General features: G+C 42.2%; 1 protein-coding gene across 1 annotated transcript in view; it reads left to right on the forward strand.

The window, feature by feature from the left end:
* LOC140191049 (procollagen galactosyltransferase 1-like) overlaps positions 1 to 19088 on the forward strand; it is a 59197-nt gene extending 40109 nt beyond the window's left edge. The window contains exons 6-12 of the mRNA XM_072248120.1: positions 2906 to 3025; positions 5283 to 5359; positions 5778 to 5884; positions 9839 to 9971; positions 11709 to 11836; positions 13368 to 13574; positions 15852 to 19088. Of these exons, the coding sequence (XP_072104221.1) occupies positions 2906 to 3025; positions 5283 to 5359; positions 5778 to 5884; positions 9839 to 9971; positions 11709 to 11836; positions 13368 to 13574; positions 15852 to 16119 (1040 nt within the window). The 3' untranslated portion in view covers positions 16120 to 19088. The remainder of the gene's footprint in view (positions 1 to 2905; positions 3026 to 5282; positions 5360 to 5777; positions 5885 to 9838; positions 9972 to 11708; positions 11837 to 13367; positions 13575 to 15851) is intronic.
* Positions 19089 to 19598: the final 510 nt, after the last annotated feature.

A 19598-nucleotide genomic window follows, 5' to 3' on the forward strand; every position in this document is an offset into this window, starting at 1 on the left:
ATCAGTTGAATTTCTTTCTCACTGCTTTGTGTTGAGCTTGCACTTTTGACTCTGAATCATTGTGCCTTCTGATCTGCTACTGATTTTCATTAATACGAAGATAAATTGAGTCCTTGTCTCTTGTATGTCTCTAAATTTAATCCCTTCTTTCACCACTGCTTCTGTCCTTCGTAGAGCTCCTGCGATGATTAGGGTGCAGTTGTTTTTAAAGCAGATTCTAGAGAGTTTTTCTTCACTAGAATTATCCTTGAGGATCTCTGTGTTGCCCTTGGTTTGGTGACTGGCTCAACCGCCTGAGTTGAGATCTGCCAAAGGGTTTTGGCCCAAAACATCGACTGTACTCTTTTCCATTGATGCTGCCTGGTCTGCTGAGTTCCTCCAGCATTTTGTGTGTGTTGCTCGCATTTCCAGCATCTGCAGACTTTCTTTTGTTTGTAATTGTCTCACTTCAACAAATTTTTTATTTTGTTATTTCATGCTTGTTATTTATTGCTACTTATTTATATCTGCATTTGCCCAATTTGTTGTCTTCTGATCCAGTTTACAGTTACTGTTCTATAGATTTGCTAAACATAGAAACATAGAAAATCTACAGCACGATACAGGCCCTTTGGCCCACAAAGCTGTGCCAAACATGTACTTACCTTAGAACGACCTAGGCTTTACCCATAGCCCTCTATTTTGCTAAGCTCCATGTACCTATCCAGGAGTCTCTTAAAAGACCCTATCGTTTCTGCCTCTGCCGTCGCCAGCAGCCCATTCCATGCATTCACCACTCTCTGCATTAAAAAAACAACAACAACTTATTCCTGACATCTCTGTACCTATGTCCATGCAACTTAAAACTATGCCCTCTTGTTCTAGCCATTTCAGCCCTGGGAAAAAGCCTCCGACTATCCACACGATCAATGCCTCTCATTATTTTGTACACTTCTATCAGGTCACCTTTCATCCTCCATCACTCCAAGGAGAAAAGGCCAAGTTCGCTCAACCTATTCTCATAAGGCATGCTCCCCAATCCAGGCAACATCCTTGTAAATTTCCTCTGCAACTTTTTATGGTTTCCATGTCCTTCCTGTAGTGAGGTGACCAGAATTGGGCATAGTACTCCAAGTGGTGTCCTATATAGCTGCAACATTACCTCTTGGCTCTTAAACTCAATCCCACGGTTTATGAAGCCCAATGCACTGCATGCCTTCTTAACTACAGAGTCAACCTGCGTAGCAGCTTTCAGTGTCCTATGGACTCGGACCCCAAGATCCCTCTGATCCTCCACACTGCCGAGAATCTTACCATTAATGCTATATTCTGCCATCACATTTGACCTACCAAAATGAATTACCTCACACTTATCTAGGTTGAACTCCATCTGCCACTTCTCAGCTCAATTTTGCATCCTATCAATGTCCCGCTGTAACCCCTGACAGCCCTCCACACGATCCACAACACCCCCAACCTTTGTGTCATCAGCAAATTTACTAATCCATCCCTCCACTTCCTCATCCAGTTCATTTATAAAAATCACAAAGAGTGGGGGGTCCCAGAACAAATCCCTAAGGCACACCAGTGGTCACTGACCTCCATGCAGAATATGACCCTTTTTCAACCACTCTTTGCCTTCTGTGGGCAAGCCAGTTCTGGATCCACAAAGCAATGTCCCCTTGGATCTCATGCCTCCTTACTTTCTCAATAAGCTGTGCATGGGGTACCTTATCAAATGCCTTGCTGAAATCCATATACAGTACAGGACATCCACAGCTCTACCTTCATCAATGTGTTTAGTCACATCCTCAAAAAATTCAATCAAGCTTGTAAGGCACAACCTGCCTTTGACAAAGCCATGCTGACTATTCCTAATTATATTACGCCTCTCCAAATGTTCATAAAGCCTGCCTCTCAGAATCTTCTCCATCAACTTACCATCACTGAAGTAAGACTTACTGGTCTATAATCTTCTGGGCTATCGCTACTCCCTTTCTTGAATAAGGGAACAACATCCTCAACCCTTCAATCCTCCGGAAGCTTTCCTATCCTCACTTATGATGCAAAGATCATTGCCAGAGGTTCAGCAATCTCCTCCCTCGCTTCCTACAGTAGCCTGGGGTACATCCCGTCTGGTCCTGGTGACTTATCCAACTTGATGCTTTCCAAAAGCTCCATCAATCCTCTTCCTTAATATCTACATGCTCAAGCTTTTCATTCCGCTGCAAGTCATCCCTACAATCGCCAAGATCCTTTTCCATAGTGAATAAGCATGCCCTCGGAAAAAGAATCTCAGGGTTGTATGTGATGACTGTATGCACTCTGATAATAAATTTTACTTTGAACTTTGTCAGTATTTAACATGTTAACCAAGGTCACTAAAGGAAACGGATAGTGTTAGATAACACGGAAACAGGTCTGCAGCGACCATTAACCACTCTTGCACTAATCCCATTTTATTCTCCCCATATTTGCCATCAATTCCATCAGATTCTGCCATTCACCCACGCATGGGGGCAATTTACAGTGGCTGATTAACCAGCCAACCCATGTGTTCTTGTGATGTTGTGGAAGACTGGAGCAACGGGGGAGCACGGAGGTCAGGATTCAACCTAGGGCTCTGGAGCCGTTTGTGGAGACTCTGTACCGCTTGCTGTACTGCCCTACTATTTGGTCATTATTAAACTGTTGGAATGGGATCTTGTTGAATTTCCTATAATACATCAAAGTTACTTCACTGACTGCAAAGTGTTGGATTCATGAAGCCATGAAAAATTCAGCACCAGAGCAAAAACGTAATGATTGCACTTTCACCATTCAGTGATACTGTATTTCTATACATTTCCTGCATACGTAATAATTCAGCAATTTGCAATGTGAATGCAACTGCAGTGATGAACTTAATTTTTCTCTTCTGTTTCAGGAGTCCAGATGTACATCAATAATAAAGAGCACTTTGGGTTCCTGCAGGTACCTCTGAAGTCGACCAGCACCATGCAAGATGAGGTGGAGAGTTTTATTCATGTCCAGCTGGAGGTGATGGGTAAGTCAATCTGGTTAACTTTCCAAAGTAGCACTATTCAGCTGTTGGGAGTCACTGGGGCATGGGGATGGAGCCGTACAGCGTAGAAACAGACCCTTTTGCTCACCATATCTGTGCCAATTGTCCTTTTTGTCCATCTACTCTAATCCTACTTGCTCGCATCAGATCCATATTCTTCTATGCCTTACCTAATTAAATGTCCTTGTAAATGTCCCATTAATGCCAATGTTTCACCTCGTTCCACCTCCTCCACTGGCAACATATTTCAGATATCAATTACTCAAAGTTCAAAGTACATACGGTATATGTCACCATATACAACCCTGAGATTCATTTTCTTGTGAGCATACTTGTCCAATCTATAGAATAATAACTATAACACAATCAATGAAAGACCACCCAACTAGTGCGTCCAACCAGAGTGCTGCCGAAGGCAACAAACTGTCCTAATACAAAAAGAAGAAACAACAATAAATAATAAATAAATAAGCAATAACTATCGAGAACATGAGATGAAGATTCCTTAAAAATGAATCCATTGGTTGTGGGAACATTTCAAGTGAAGTTGAGCGTGTTATTCCCTTTGGTGACAGTCATTGAGACAATTACTCTGTGTGTTTAAAAAAAGGTTACCCTTCAGATCACCTTCAACACTCTTTCACCTTAAACTTATGCCCTCACATTTCTGATATACCTACATTGGACTGTCGCCTATCTACGCCTCATAATGGTATGTATGCCTGCTTTCCAGAGAATACAGACCTAATGTATTCATTTTCTCCCTATAACTCCATTCCAGGCACCATCCTGGTGAATCTCCTTTGCACTCTGTCCAGTTCAATCACATCCTTCCTATAATGGTGTAACCAAAACTGCACATATTACTCTAAATATGGCCTAACCAGTATTTTATCAAGTTGCACCATCGTGCCCCAGACTGAAGAAAATGTGTGTGTGTATGTTTGTTTGTTTATTTATTTATTTATTTTCCTGTCAGTTACCCTATGTTTCCAATTTTAGAGAACTTTGGATTTGCATCCTTAGATTGTGCTGTTATTCAACTAGAATTTTACGAGCAACAGGTTTTGTTTGGTGATTATTATAGGTTAGCTTTCCTTTGAGGAGTTGTGCACAGTTAAATTCACTGTGTTATTAATGTAAGATTCTAGCTGAGGTCTGGGTAACTAAGAGACTTAAGAGTCTACTGCCAACATCCTTATTAAGAAGGATTTACTGTGTTTGTTGGTCTCTTGGATGAATTTGGGGTGTAACTGGCATCTCACGCAACATGTCTTGCTTGTAAGGAGTTTGTACGTTCTCCCCATGACCGCGTGGGTCTTCTCCAACAGTCCAAAGACGTGTCGGTTGGTTAGTTAATTGGTCATTGAAAATTGTCCTGTGGTTAGGCTAGGATTAGGGGATTGCTGGAAGGTGTGGCTTAAAAAGCTTATTCCACAGTGTGTCACAATAAAATAAATACGTTTGAAAAAACTTGCATACAGTAACTCATCGAAGAGTATTGAGTTCACAATGCTTATTTGCACAAAGATGGTCACATATTTAATCTCCTTTCCAGATCACACTTGTGCAGATAATTTAAAGAACAAGTGTCCTTTTTAATTGACCATCAGTATTTAATTCAATCCCCATAATCCTTCCAGCACTTCCCAAATCAGAGATACACAGAAGTCTCAACTTATTGAGCCTGGAGTTCCCTGTGGTGACAACATCTACTTTTACGTTAGTTCTGAGTGGAAGTTGTGCTGCCAGTTTCAACATACGGCTTTTACATTTGGCCGAGTTTGTGTTGTGGTTGTATTCAGGTGGGTGAGCTGTGTTGTATATTTACATTGTGGGAAGCCCATTTAAACTAACTGCAGAAGAAGCAGGAGAGGGAGACGGGACTTTTCTATGGAGTGAGATATTATGATTTGAAATGCTCTGACTGAGACAATGGCAGAGCAAATTTTGGCATAAATTAGAAGAGATACTTGAATTTGAGAGGGTTATTTAGAAGGAGTAGATGGAGATGGGGAGATTGACATCCTTTAGTACTCCAGAACATATGAATTTGGATCTTATGTGAGAGATTTTCGAGGTCAGCACTCCATGTTCTGATCACCTCCAGGGTCAGCGAACCATGTTCTGACCCCCAGGGTCGGCGCTCCATGTTCTGCTGACCTCCAGGGTCGGCGCTCCGTGTTCTGATCACCTGCAGGGTCAACAATTCATGGTATAATGCTCTCTTTTTTTTCAGTGAATCACCCTCCCATGGAGCCTTCTAAATTTCTGCCTGTGCCTCCAAAATACCCAGATAAGATGGGCTTTGATGAGGTAAGATTTTTGTTTTAACTTGCTCTAGAGATGTGGATAAAGGTGGCACGATCAGTTGTCCTGATAAAGTGCTGATGACCCTTAAACCACAACTAACTGTTTGGTGAATGCTCTCCCCGCCCCCATTTCCCTGTTACGCAGAAAATTTTTAGGACTTCCATCAGTGTTGATGAAGGAATGGAAATGTGTGTCCAAAATACTGATCATATTTCCTTTGTAGCCTTTATCTGGCAGAGACTTTCAGGACAGCATGATTGGAAAACCTTCCCTTTCTAGATCAGTGGCAACTAAGTTAATTAACAGTCTCCCATATGATTAGTGTGATCTATGCACACTGCCCTCTTTGAAGCAACACCCTCTCTTTTAAGAACTCTTTGACCATGCACTTTGAAAATTAGTCTTGCCTTCCAACTCCTAGGTTTTTCTGATTAACTTGAAGCGACGCCCAAAACGGAGAATGCGAATGCTTCGTTCCCTGTACGAGCAGGAGATCGCCTGTGAAATCTTTGACGCAGTTGATGGAAGGTAGCAATTTTATACAAAATCACTGGGAAAATTTACTTTGCGTAGAGAGTTCTTCATGAGTTTTATGTTGAATGCAAAACGGTGAGCATTTCTATGAAAAGTATATAGAGATACAGGAAATACAGAAAAAAAGTAAAGAGTTATACCAGAGTGTAGATCTGTGTGTAAAGTTTACCAAGATAGTTTGCTTGAAATGCACTTATGAGTCATCTTTAAATCAGTGAAATGTTCCAAGCCATTTCCATCAAAGGTGATTAACAGACCATCACCACCTCTTTGTGGAAGTACATGTAATATTCATTTATTTAAGAGATACAGCATGGACTAGACCCTTCTGGTCCTTTGAGCCACGCCGCCCAGCAACCCTCAAAAATCCTGATTTAACCCTGACCTAATCACAGGACAATTTACAATGACCAGTTAACCTACCCAGTGCATCTTTGGACTGTGGAAGGAAACTGGAGCTCCCAGAGAAAACCAACACATTCCATAGAAAGGACGTACAGCGACTCCTTATGGAGGATGGCGGGATTGAACTCTGAACACTGATACCCTGAGCTGTAGTAGTGTTGTGCTAACTACCTTGCTACTGTGGCAGCCATGTGACAGTAATGGGGTGAAAGCGTTAAGTTTGAGAAGTCTGTTAATGAAACTCGAGAGAAGGGAAAAAATAAAAAGAGGAAGAAGATTTCAGAATTAATCGCTTGGCAGCTGAAGTGCAACAACCACAGTTCAAGAAAGACACTACAGTAACCTGGAGTTTCAGGACTGTGATCTGGAGAGAGCGAGACCATAAGTCCTGAAGATGGGTCTCGGCTTGAAACATCGACTACTTACTGTTCTCCATAGATGCTACTTGGCCTGCTGAGTTCCTCCAACATTTTGTGTGTGTTGCATAAGACATAGGAGCAGTAGTTGGCCATTCGGCCCATTGAGTCTGTTATGCCATTCCATCATGGCTGATTTATTATCCCTCTCAACCCTGTTCTCCTGCCTTCTGCCTGTATCCTTTGATGCCCCGACTAATCAAGAACCAAGCAACCTCTGCTTTAAAAATACCTAATGAATTGGCCTTCACAATCTTCTCTGGTAATGAATTCCACAGATTCACCACTCTCTGCTTAAAGAAACTCCTCCTCATCTCTGTTCTAAACGGACATCCGTCTATTCTGAAGTGGTGCCTTCTGATCTTAGACTCACCCACTATAGGAAACATCTCCACATCCACTCTATCTAGGCTTTTCAATATTTGATAGTTTCAAATGAGATCCCATCCCTATTCTTCTAAATTCCAACTGCTGTAGGACCAGAGCCATCAAACTAAACCCTTTCATTCCTGGGATCATTCTCGTGAACTTTCTCTGGACCCTCTACAAAGACAGTGGAGTTATTTGAAATCAAGGAGGAGAATTTGAAACAGAGGCAATAGTGCTTAACCAAGAGCCTGTTTCAAAACAATAGGAGCGTTGAAGGACAAAGTTAATAACAGACAGTAGTTTTGGATGACACTGGTCACTTGATAGTTGAGCAAAGAAGGCTGGACCAGTGTGCATTGGGGAAAAAAAGGATTGTTTGAAGATTTCAGCAAGTGAAGAGCTGAAGCAGCAGTGGAGCCAGGGTTGGGCAATGTTAGACTGAAATAGATCGTTTCAGCATTGACTTGGATGTACGTCAAGACATAACCTTGGAGTCAAATGTGGCGCGAAGGTTGAAAACAAACAATCTGGTTCAGTTTCAAGCAGCTGTCCCATAAGGATTAAGTTAGTGACGGGGGAATGGAATTGATGGTAGGGACCTGGAAGTAACAGCTTTGGTTTACACACTGTTTAGTCGGACTAGGTTTTTGCTCCCCCTCCGGTAGGTGTTGGTTTTGCAGTGTAACTTTTAGAGCTAGTGTAGCTGATGGCACTCTCTGTGTGGAAACTGGCACCCTGACTCAGGGTGGTGCAAGAAACAACCTGCTGGATAAACTCTGCGGGTCAGGCAGCATCTTTAGAAGGAAATGGGACAGATTATGTTTCAGTTCAGGCCCCTTCATCAGGACCTGAACTTCAATTGTTCATATCTCTCTGTGGAAGATACCTGATCTGCTGAGTTCCTCCAGCAGTTTGCCTTTCACATCTGACTTGCGGTGATGTTTCTGAGGTGTAACATTTGATCACAAAATGGGGAAGAGCTGAGCATTGGTCCTTTGGGAACACGAGGGAATGGAGTAGGAATTGGAGCTGGATCTATTGAGAATAATTCTCTGGTGACAGTGGATGAATAAGAATGGAACCATGTGAAGGAGGGGTGACCTGACTTAAGGCTTTGATAAGACTGGCAAAGGTATGTTCTCAAGTTCAAGTTCAATTTTAATTGTCACCCAACCATACATGAATACTCATGAATACGGCCAAATGAAACGGCGTTACTCTGGGGCCATGGTATAAAGCACTGTGCCAACTGTAATATACATCACAAGGCACACACAGAACATATAAGGCAGAAGTAAAATATAGTCACACAGAACAAAATATAGTCTAAGTCCCTGCATCCATGAATGTTGCAGCAGTTTGCAGTTGAACACAGTACAGCTTGTCTTCTGCTGAGTAAACACTAGAGGGCAGCACCAATTCCAGCACGTATGCTGTGCCACACTGCCTCCTGCGCTCTGGTAGAGTGCACCAACCTCTGATGCCTCTCTCCTGAGCAGCTGCAAGCAGGCGACACCGTGGCTTTAGGACTAGTCCTCAGTATGACCAAGGCCACGCAGCTCCCTCGCCGTCCTTCAGTCAAAGACTGAATTGGGCTTGCAGCATTCCATATTAACAATGTCCAGCAGCATCTTGCGATCATAAAAATATGTCTTTAAAAAAAAAAACAAGAATACCTTTGGTTGACCCAGTAGATGCTGCTGCATCCGAGTACACCGCCAGCTTACTGTAAATTCTCAATGCAAGGTTCATGAATAGAATACATTTAAAAAATACTGAGAACGAAATATAATCATTTTCATTCAAAATAATTAAAAATTATTACTACTTATTTCATTTGTCTCTTGAGAGCAATTGAAATAAGCGATGTAGATTCAATTCAGTAGAAGCTAAATAAACATGTGGTAGGTAGAGGAATAAAAGATAATATGGAAATGGTAAAGTAGGAGAGGAGAAGCTTGACAGTGTGAGAATGAGAATGAACAAGTTGTTCTGGATTGCCCATTTCCGTATTGGAAGTTTTGTAATTTAATACACCCTGAGTACTCATGAAAAGATGTGAATTGGCACCAGCTAGGTAGAATATCCATCAGTTAATTGAAGGTGCTAAGTTCAATGGAATAAAGTTACAGGAGGCTTTTGAATGCACTTAAATATTTCATATAAAGAATGGGTGCAAAATAATCTGCTAATTAGATCCTCAGCCTTGGTGATCAGAAGGTTTGGGACTTGTTCCAAAGTCTTGAGCCTCTGATCTTGGACAATGTTTCCTGTATGGTTCCAAGGGCTTCACTTCATATCAATGCTTATAAACAATGTGCACTTGAAATGCTACCATGACACTGTAATTTCCTTTGTGATCGATAAAGTATCTGTCCTACCTAAAGAATATAATACATGTACTCATAGTCAGCACATTCTCCATGGAATCATTGTAAGGTTGGCTATCATTACTTATCTATTGTTCAGATTATTGACTGGTTACTCTTATCTGATCAATAATTGCAACAAATTAGCCTAGGTCTTGTATAACATCTGAGACTTTGTATTGCCAGACCCATTGGTACAACCAGGGAGCTAAGGAAAGGAAGGATGGGGTGCACCCATTCTTGGTGGTGGGGGGTTGGGGAAGGTGATTCGATTTGTGAGATAGTGAAAGGCTTGTCAAACTCTAATTATCATCAAGTATTCCTGGACAGTACTTTGCTGTGCATCTTGAGATTACTCCTGAAATGTTTCTCTTGAATCCACCCAACAGAGCTTTCAACAGCAGTCAGATTAAAGAACTTGGTATCACAATGTTGGCAGAATACCAAGACCCATATTCAGGACGGCCCCTAACTAAAGGGGAGCTGGGCTGTTTCCTCAGTCACTACAACATCTGGAAGGAGGTAAGGAATCATAGTACATAGTCATACTTTATTGATCCCAGGGGAAATTGGTTTTTGTTACAGTTGCACCATAAATAATTAAATAGTAATACCATAAATAGTTAAATAGTAATATGTAAATTATGCCAGGAAATAAGTCCAGGACCAGCCTATTGGCTCAGGGTGTCTGACCCTCCAAGGGAGGAGTTGTAAAGTTTGATGGCCACAGGCAGGAATGACTTCCTATGACGCTCTGTGTTGCATCTCGGTGGAATGAGTCTCTGGCTGAATATACTCCTGTGCCCAACCAGTACATTATGTAGTGGATAGGAGACATTGTCTAAGTTGGCATGCAACTTGGACAGCATCCTCTTTTCAGACACCACCGTCAGAGAGTCCAGTTCCATCCCCACAGCATCACTGGCCTTACGAATGAGTTTGTTGATTCTGTTGGTGTCTGCTACCCTCAGCCTGCTGCCCCAGCAAACAAGAGTAGCAGGGGAGAAAATGTTAGCTGGTGGTAGGGGTGTTAATGACAAGGTGCATTTATAGGCTAGTGCAGTAGAGTTGGATTAGGGTGGAGGTGGCAGGGGAGGAACAAGATACTTTGCCATAAAAAAAATTGCAGTGTAGAATTCAACAGCTTTAAGAGATGGTGGAAGAAGATTTGATGGTAACTTTCACTGGGGGGTGGGGGGGGGAGTTCACAAGAGTGACCCCAAGAATGAAAGGCTTATCCTATGATGAGTGTTTGATGTCTCTGGGACTGTACTCGATAGAGTTCAGAAGGATGAGGAGGGATCTCATTCAAGCCTACTGGATACTGGAAGGCTTTGACAGTGTGGTTGTGGAGAGGATATTTTCATTACTGAGAGAGTCTAGTATCTGAGAGCATAGAATAAAGGGATGTCCTTTTAAAACTGTGATATGGGGTAGTTTCTTTAAGCAGAGGATGGTCAATCTGTGGACTTGGTTACCTTTTGCTGTGGAAGCCAAGTAATTGGGTGCATTGAAGGCAGAGATATATAGGTAGGAAGTTAAGGGTTACAGAAAGAAGGTAGGTAAATGGGATTGAAAAAAAAACTGCCATTAGATTCAATCTAATTCTGCTCTGATATCTTACTTTAAAAGTAACATGTACATAAAGAAAATATCCACAGGCATGAAGGTGAATGGAAGGACAGAATGATGAGAGTAGCTTTGTGAGCCTTTGGGATACTCATCAGAATCGTGAATGTTACATAAGCAACAGTAGCATGTCCATTACCAAGGAATGTACTTAGAACCAAATCTCTAAACACAATCAGCTGCTTGGTGGACCGTTAACTTGCTCCAGGTCATCAGTTTGTGTGACATCACTAGGCAAGATGTCGGTGTATTATGTGTATTTTGGTATTGTGTAAAATCTATCTGTGGATCCCAAGTCACTAATAAAGTTGCCCTGCTTCTGCACTGATTAAAAAGGTGCTTCCTTACTAGGCCTGTGGTAAGGAATGTCTGGGATCTGGATTAAGTATTGTATAGATCCTGCTCTAAGAATTTCTCTTGGTGTTCACCAAGTTTTCCTGGGAATATAGCTCACAGAGGCTCTGTTGGTCCCATTTCCACAAGTGGAGAGCTCCCTGAGAAATGGCCCCACTGGTCTAACACCACAGTAGAGAGAACCACCCACAGTTGAGCATCTGCTAACTCTGATGAGTTTTGTACCCAGTTGTGCCGGTCTAATGCCTCTTGTTGTGTTCCTCTGATGTTCCGTAGATTGTTGACCGAGGTTTGCAGAAGTCGGTACTGTTTGAAGATGATCTACGGTTTGAAATCTTCTTCAAACGAAGACTGAAGTACCTGATGAAGGAAGTGGAGAAAGCTAAACTCGACTGGGACCTAATGTGAGTGAGCAGAGGAAAGGCAATATGCTACTTCTTTATCCTTGAACAGATTATGTTTGAGGCCATCCTGGAACTTCCTTCCCAGCGGGAATATTCAGATCATTAGGGATGGGCAACAAAAGCAGGCCTTTCCAAGATTGCCTGGATCCCATAACAGAATATAACAATAAAGAACGCTGCCAGTATCACAGATTAAGCCTATGCGTGCAACTGCCAGAATATACCTTTGTATCAGTCAGTTAAACCATGCCTCTGGCTGTCGAAGGTATCCAATTCAGAAATATTTCAGAACAGTTAAACATTCATGAAGCTAATATATTTTTAAAACTAGCTCGTACTTAGGAAAATAAAACTAAAACTTATGACTTTCAAATAAACTCAAAGAATTACAAAAGTTCCCTGTGGTAGGCTCATTCAGAAAGTCAAGATGCATGGTATCCATGGAAACTCAACTATGTATGAGGAGTCTAGCTGTGCAGTGCAGTCGCACAATCATCTTTAAGTTCATTACCTCTGTATTGGCTGTTCACTTGGCGCAGGAAGCACCGACTTACTGGCTCAAATGCATAGAACTGTTGGCAAAATCTAGCCAGTTACATTTTGTGAGGTAAAATTATGAAATTCTGAATTGAATAAAATTAGAATCTATATGGAATAGAGGAGCAGAGTGATTCAGGAGCACAAATACTTCAATCGCCAAGATTAGCAAGATTAACAATATTAACAAGATTAATACAGCCATGAATGAAACAAAATAAACAATGGGTTCATTTTTAGAGAGATAGAACTGAGAAGTAAAGATTAAACAGTTTTGACCGCAGGTTGGACCTCACACTGCTTCTGATCTCTATTTTAGCAGCCTTTCCTCATTAGCTCCTGAGTCCGCTGATCTAGAGGTGACCCTCTGACCCACAGCTGACCTCTGGTTATCCAATGCGGTTTGCAGGCTATTTAAGTACATTTTCTATTTCCAATGTAGAAAATATGACATTCAGTTTACAGCAACCACCCAAAAGCTGCAATGATATAAAATCAGTTTTAATACTATTGGTTGAGCCCTGAATACAAAACGAAAGCATTTTATATCCACTTGAGAGCACAGATGGGGTTCAGTTCAATGTCTCCTATTTCCACCCCAGCAGGGTAGAACTCCCTCCGCACTCCATTTTACTGTCAGCTTAGGTTTTGTGCCTATATCCCTGGACTGCGACTCCGACCTGCAACCCTCTTACTCGTGGCTAATACTACGGACTGCTGTGATTTAAAGCAAGCTGTGCAAATCTTCTTACAGCAGTCACAATTTACTTGACAGCTCATCTATAAGTTAACATTTTCAAACAGTCTTGTTCTATTCCCATGCATCTTTTTATGTCCATTCACTGTCGATCCTTCAATGAAACCTATGTGTTCACATCCTTATATAAAATCTTTCTTTTTCTCCTTGCCTCCAGACCTTGAACTACCATTTGCCATCTTCTCTCACCCCAGAGTAAATCTCATTGCTTTGATTCCCTTTTTCTTTCTCCTGTAGTTACATTGGCCGAAAACGAATGCAGGTGGATCACCCGGAGAAGGCAGTGTCTGGCGTCCGAAATCTGGTTGTGGCTGATTATTCTTACTGGACTCTGGGATACGTCCTCTCGCTGAAAGGAGCAAAGAAACTCATTGATTCCAAGCCGTTTGACAAAATGTTACCAGTGGATGAATTTCTACCCATAATGTACAACAAACACCCGATGTGCGTACCACAGGATAAAATATTGGCGGTAGGGAAGGTGGTTGTATAATGGATGAAATTCGTGATCACAATAGATGGAGTTTAGGTTTGTTGTCTTGCCTTTGGGGTGAAAAGCAAAATCTTGTCACTATGCAGCCCAGAGCACTTATAATGGAGTTCCATGGATAGTGACGAGCAACATAATTATCAGGGTACACGGGATAATCGTGCAGTATAGTGGATTATATAGTACATTAATGAAACCACATAGAGAATACGATGTTCAGTATTGGTTTTGTTGTTTAAGGCGAGATCTAAAGTGAACATATTATCTTACAAGGAGAGGTTAGAAGAGTGAGAGGGGACGACTGAAACATTTGAGATCCTGGGGGATTCTGACAGGTTAGAAATGGACAGGATGTTTTCTCTTGTAAGAAAATCTAGAATTCTGGGCCAATTTTTGAAAACAAGTTGCCACCAATTTAAGGTTGAGATTAGATTAAATGTTTTCTCTCAGAGATTGTGAACTTTTTTTGGAACTTTCTTCCTCATAGGGCAGTGGAAGCAGAGCCTTGGGAATACTTAAATATTATTAGTAAATGGTAGAGAAATCTTGAGGGGTTGGGTGGCCTACTGCCAGTCCTAATGTGCAGGTTCATATTCCAAAAGACCAGTAGAGATTGTGGGGAGGTGGGGGACCAGGGGGAGAAGTGGAAGTCAGAGTTGCAGGGTTGGAGGTAGGGATGAGAACAGGGATACACAAATATGAGAGACTACAGATGCTGGAATCTAAAACAACAAGCAATCTGCTAGATGAAGTCATTGGGCCAAGCAGCATCTATGGAGGCGGAAGGGTGGTTAACATTTTGTGTCGGGTTCCTGCATCAGGACTGAGTGTATGGGCTAGGGGGCAGGGAGATGGGAGAATGGAGAGAGGTGAGGCAGAGGGGTAAGTGAAAGGTGGAACTAGACAAGGAGGAGGATGGTGAGCAGTTGGAGGGAGGGGAGGGGGAAGGTAATGACAGATTGGTGGGGCATTGGGCAGATGGAATCAGATGATGGAAAGGATAGGAAGGTTAGGCCAATGGGGTAGAAACCCAGGTGGATAGATATGTGAGTGATAGGCAATGGAGGAGGGATAACAAATCTTAGTTATGGGCAGGGGGTATGTGGAATGGGAGAGACAAACAAAGTGAAGGAGAACCTGTTTGGACCAGAGGAATGAGAGAAGGACATGGAGCACTTGAAACACGGGTGGTCAGGGAGAAGTCATTGTTGGGATGATGGGAAACCAGAAATACAATCTCACGAAGAACGTGTTTCTTAAAGTGATACGCCTTCTCAGACTGGCTGGTGAGGCTGGTACACCTCTATGGGTAGATAGTTCATTCTGGAAAGGTGAGAAACATAAGTTTAAGCATTTAATAAACACTGGAAAGTTAGGAACAGTAGATGATTAAACTAATTTAGAAATCCTAGTTCAGAAAAAGCATGAACTGGTGGACAAGCCCACCATTTAATTATCTATTGGAATGTACGTGTAACATGAGAGATTGAAGGCAGACAGAGATCATCTCCCTAAACCTCCAGATCTTTGGGAGGATGTGTGGCCCTGGACTAGATTCAACCCAACTACTGGAGATTTATTGTGTGAAAATGAGGTGCAGGGATTGGCGTTGGGCAATTAAGATAATTCTCCCAGGGCAAAGACCACACTTACACTTATCGTTGGGACGTGCTCATGAGCTGCCTATTCCTGCAGAGTACAGTGCAAGTATGGAAATTGTTTGCCCCAAATGTTGTTGAGATTGGCAGTGAATTAAAAGTTTCAGAACTGCAATGGTTAATGGAGGATAGGGGACCAAGCCAAGGCAAGTAGGCAGAGATTCAATACAAATCAGTCACTATCTAATTGAATAACAGGGCTGAAGAGATAAGTAGCCTCCTCTTATTTCTGTGTTTCAAGAAGATGCTCATGTCCTGTAAAGGGTCCTCTTAAGGGATCATTGGTTGGGTGATATGTGACTCAAAATCTTTAATAATTAAATGCTTCTATATGCATACCTTATTTCTCGGATGATCTTCCATTTTACTAGCTCCTACATAAAACAATACAGCATAGGAATGGGCCATTGGCTCATTGTAGTTTTGATAATCGTATTGTCAAATTTAAACTAAATCTTCTGCCTGTACCTGATCCATATCCCTCCATTCCCAGCATGTTCATGCCTTGGGGTTTCCAGTCACTGGTGTTTCTGTGGTCTGTCTGACTCTTGACAATTTCTGTTCCTCCGACAGATCCAAGTACATGGATCACTTTGAGAAGCGTAACCTGAAGGCTTTCTCCGTGGAACCGCTTCTGGTCTACCCCACGCACTACACGGGTGAGTCGGGCTATGTCAGCGACACTGAGACCTCCACGGTCTGGGACAATGAGAAGCTGAAGACTGACTGGGACCGCGCCAAGTCACAGAAGACCAGGGAGCAGGTAAAGATCCGGGAAGCAGCTCAGAACCTTGACGTGTCACATTCACCGATGGACTCGACTTCCAGGGATGAGCTGTGACCCGTGGCTTGCACCCGCACAAAGGTTGTTCGTAAAGGAGGGTGCTGGAACTGGACAGGGATGTGCCATGTCTTGAACTGAGTTGAGATGACATTCAAAGCACGACTAAGTGAGGTAACGCTCTTCACTGTGGTGACCAGCAGTTATGCTGAGTTAGCTGTTGATTAATTTGTTATGTGCCTCGATGTATTATTTTTAATAGCTAGCCATGCACAATTCACCTCAAAAAGACTGAATACCATGGAGGGCCAAAGCAGAAAAATCAAACAAGTGATATTGAATCGATCATCTGTTATATACCTCGCTCATCATTGAGTTCTATTGACTTAAATCGAACAGAGTATCAGAAGGGGTTTATAACTGATGTGACATCAATGAGTACTGATCACTTCTACACATTGCCTTACGATTCTGCTTGGACTTTTAATATAACACTAATCTCAGTCTTTATTTTACAGTTTGATTTCTGTTGGTGCTGTTCCTGCAGTTGTTGCAGTGTTGGCCCCTGTGGGTTTTATCGGCTGTGTACTAATCTGATTGCTGGGTGAAAGTCCCATTGCTTTTGTAAGGACACATCATTCTAACCTGGTCAGGTGCTGTATCTCTAGCAAAGGATGTTCTGGGAAATGAGCTGATGCAAAAATCAGCCTCTGTTTTCTGGTTAGGTAATAACTGGCGAGCAGCGTAGTCTTCCAAAGCCCAGAGGTGTACAAATGAGGGAAGCTAGTGAATTACATAAGAGGCAGAGGTGTGCACACAGCTCACAAAGCATGTTAGTACTGTCAGTATCTGCTCACACATTGTGCAAGTCCAGTGGCACAATCCACACAAACGTCAAAAGTGGAGCTGGGGTCCATCTCAGATCGATTGAATCAAGTGGTGGAACACCTCTGAGATACTGTGAATTCCAAACCAAATTGTCCACAGATCATTACTTAAAGAAGGTTCTATGTCTTACTGTTCATTATAAAGCTGCCCTGTGCCCCCGTGTGCAGATCTTAAGTGAGTTTATTGACTACACATTGGATGTTGGGAATAATTTTGATCTTCATTGAGAATCTGGTACATTTTACAGAGATGCAGGTTGCCAGAACAGTGCCAAGAATTTTATACTGTTGCTAAAGTCCAAACCAAGGAACGGGTCAGCTTCATGCTGTTTCTAGTTTGTTTGTTCCTGCTGCTCCAAACCTCCTGGAACCCCTGTTTGATGTATATCTGGGATCTGCAGTCCCTTCATCCAGCCACTGTTAATTCATTACATTGCCCTGTCATTGTGGATGTATCAGGCAGCTGGGACCCGGATCAGCTTCAGTTTTGGCTTTGAGCAAGACACGAACTGCTGGAGGAAATCAGTGGGTTGAGCAGCACCTGCAGGTATTGAGTTCATCCAGCAGTTTGCTTTTTGCTGCAGGCTGCTCATCTGCACTCTTAATTTTGGCTTTTTTTCATTCTTCTTTGACACAGGCAAATTTGAGCACATTTTTCATGGGACTAGTCCATTATTAGCTTATGTACAACACCAGAGGTGATTCAACAAGTACAAGGAACAATATTACTCTCTCCTTGCTTTTTGAAATTCCAAAGCAACAGCTGGATAGGTTACAGATATCAGTGAGTGTATTCTGAACTGTTTTTTCCCCGTTACTTATGCCAAAACTAAGTATCACCTTATTGAATATTCTGTCTGCTCCTGCTCTCTCCCTGTTCAATTCATTCCACACAGACCACCCACTGGCTGAAGTAATTCAATCAACATGATTTGTTCAGCTCTCAACTTGGTTCCCATCTACTCCCATATATTATAGTTGGTTATGGTTCAAGGTGTTGGAGGAACTCAGCGGGTTGGGCAGCATCAGTGATTGGAAATGGACCCTCGATTATTTGGATTGACATCCGTCATCTGGAAGAGAAACTGCTCCCCCCGACCCTTCCCCTGCCACCTCCCCCTCTCCACCTCACTCCCAGCCTCCCCCCGCCCCACCACTTCACTCCCGGCCTCCCCCCCACCCCCACCCCACCTCCCTCCCGCCCCCCCCCCCCCTTTCCACCACCCTTTTTGTGGGATATTCTGTTCAAGGGCATTGGTGTTTCCATACCAGACTCTGATGCAGCCAGTCAATATACTCTCCACTACTCATCTACTGACGTTTTTCAAGGCTTCAAGGCTTTTGGTTTGTTTTGCTCTATTCTGTGCCCGGCATTTGAATCTTGACGACCCAATGGATTGCCTCGTGAATTCAGGACAGTAATATCCAGCCTACAAATACCACTGTGTTGATTTCTGTTTCATTAGGTGTTTTAATATTTTCTTTCAGGTTCATGTGTTGCACGTATTTTTCTTCCTCTTTACAGGATATCGCACTGGTCCTCATTAAATTTCATCTCCCACTGTTCTGTCAACTCATGTATCTTGCCCATTACAGCCTAATCTGTCACCATTCTGGTCCAGTGCTCTTTCGAAACTTAACCTAGCGTTTGAGCTCAATGCATTGATGTAAATAAAGCTAACCATATCTGTAATTTTCCTGCCCTACTGTTGTGGTCAGTGCCTTTAGAAGTCTGTAGAAGTCTTTTCCTAATAAAGTAACACAAACTTAACATTGCCTCTCCCAAAGACCTCCCGTCACTCTTTCTATCCCTCAATCTCTTTCTCTCAGCCCCACCCCTTCCACCTTCAGAATTTCAGGCTGATGGTTGAGGGATTACTGTTGATACAAAATTTTAAAAGATGGTGGTTGGGAGTTTTGTAAGTATCTGGTATTTAATTTTACTCAAATGTAGGCAGACTAGATTTTTAAAAAAATCTTAAAAGAGTTAAGTCTACTTTAGATGGGGAAAACTTGTTGAATAACACTGCCATGTCTCATTAGTTTGGCTGATTTAACCCAGGCATCATTCATTATCCTTGCAATGGCTAGGAATTGTTGATTTATTTAATATTTCCTTTGTTTAAATTTGTTTACTACTTTGCAAGTTTCAATAAAGATTTTATACAAATTCAGCTACCTTAGTTTTTGTAACTTTATTCTCTCAATTGAAATCATGTACTTCGAAAACAAATGAGCTGTACCACCAGGCTGATGTGCACGAAAATCCAGGGTGGTGAGTTGCAATGTACCAATGTATCCTGTTGGCAAATTGTCTTTTGTTATGCTGTGGTTTTGCTGATGCATGTCTGGAGAAAGTGGTTCCAAGATCTGAATCTGCAATCTGGATCCTTCTATATACATGGATTGAACAAATAACAGAATGACAGTGCAGATTAATCTGTTTAATACTGAATGTTCTGATTTGAAACTTCCTAGTTTGTTAACTGCTAAGGAGTGCCTTTTCTCAGGTAAACTTGGTGCTCCCATTTAATTTGGGTCTGCACTTTTGCTGACCAGTGAACCATAGTGAGTGACACCAACATTAGTTTTCACTTGACATGTTTATTTATTCTATCTCAGCTATTACTGCTGTCTCATTATATGCATTGC

Source organism: Mobula birostris, chromosome 32 (genome assembly GCF_030028105.1).
Source record: "Mobula birostris isolate sMobBir1 chromosome 32, sMobBir1.hap1, whole genome shotgun sequence".
NCBI classification, from domain to species: Eukaryota; Metazoa; Chordata; class Chondrichthyes; order Myliobatiformes; family Myliobatidae; genus Mobula; species Mobula birostris.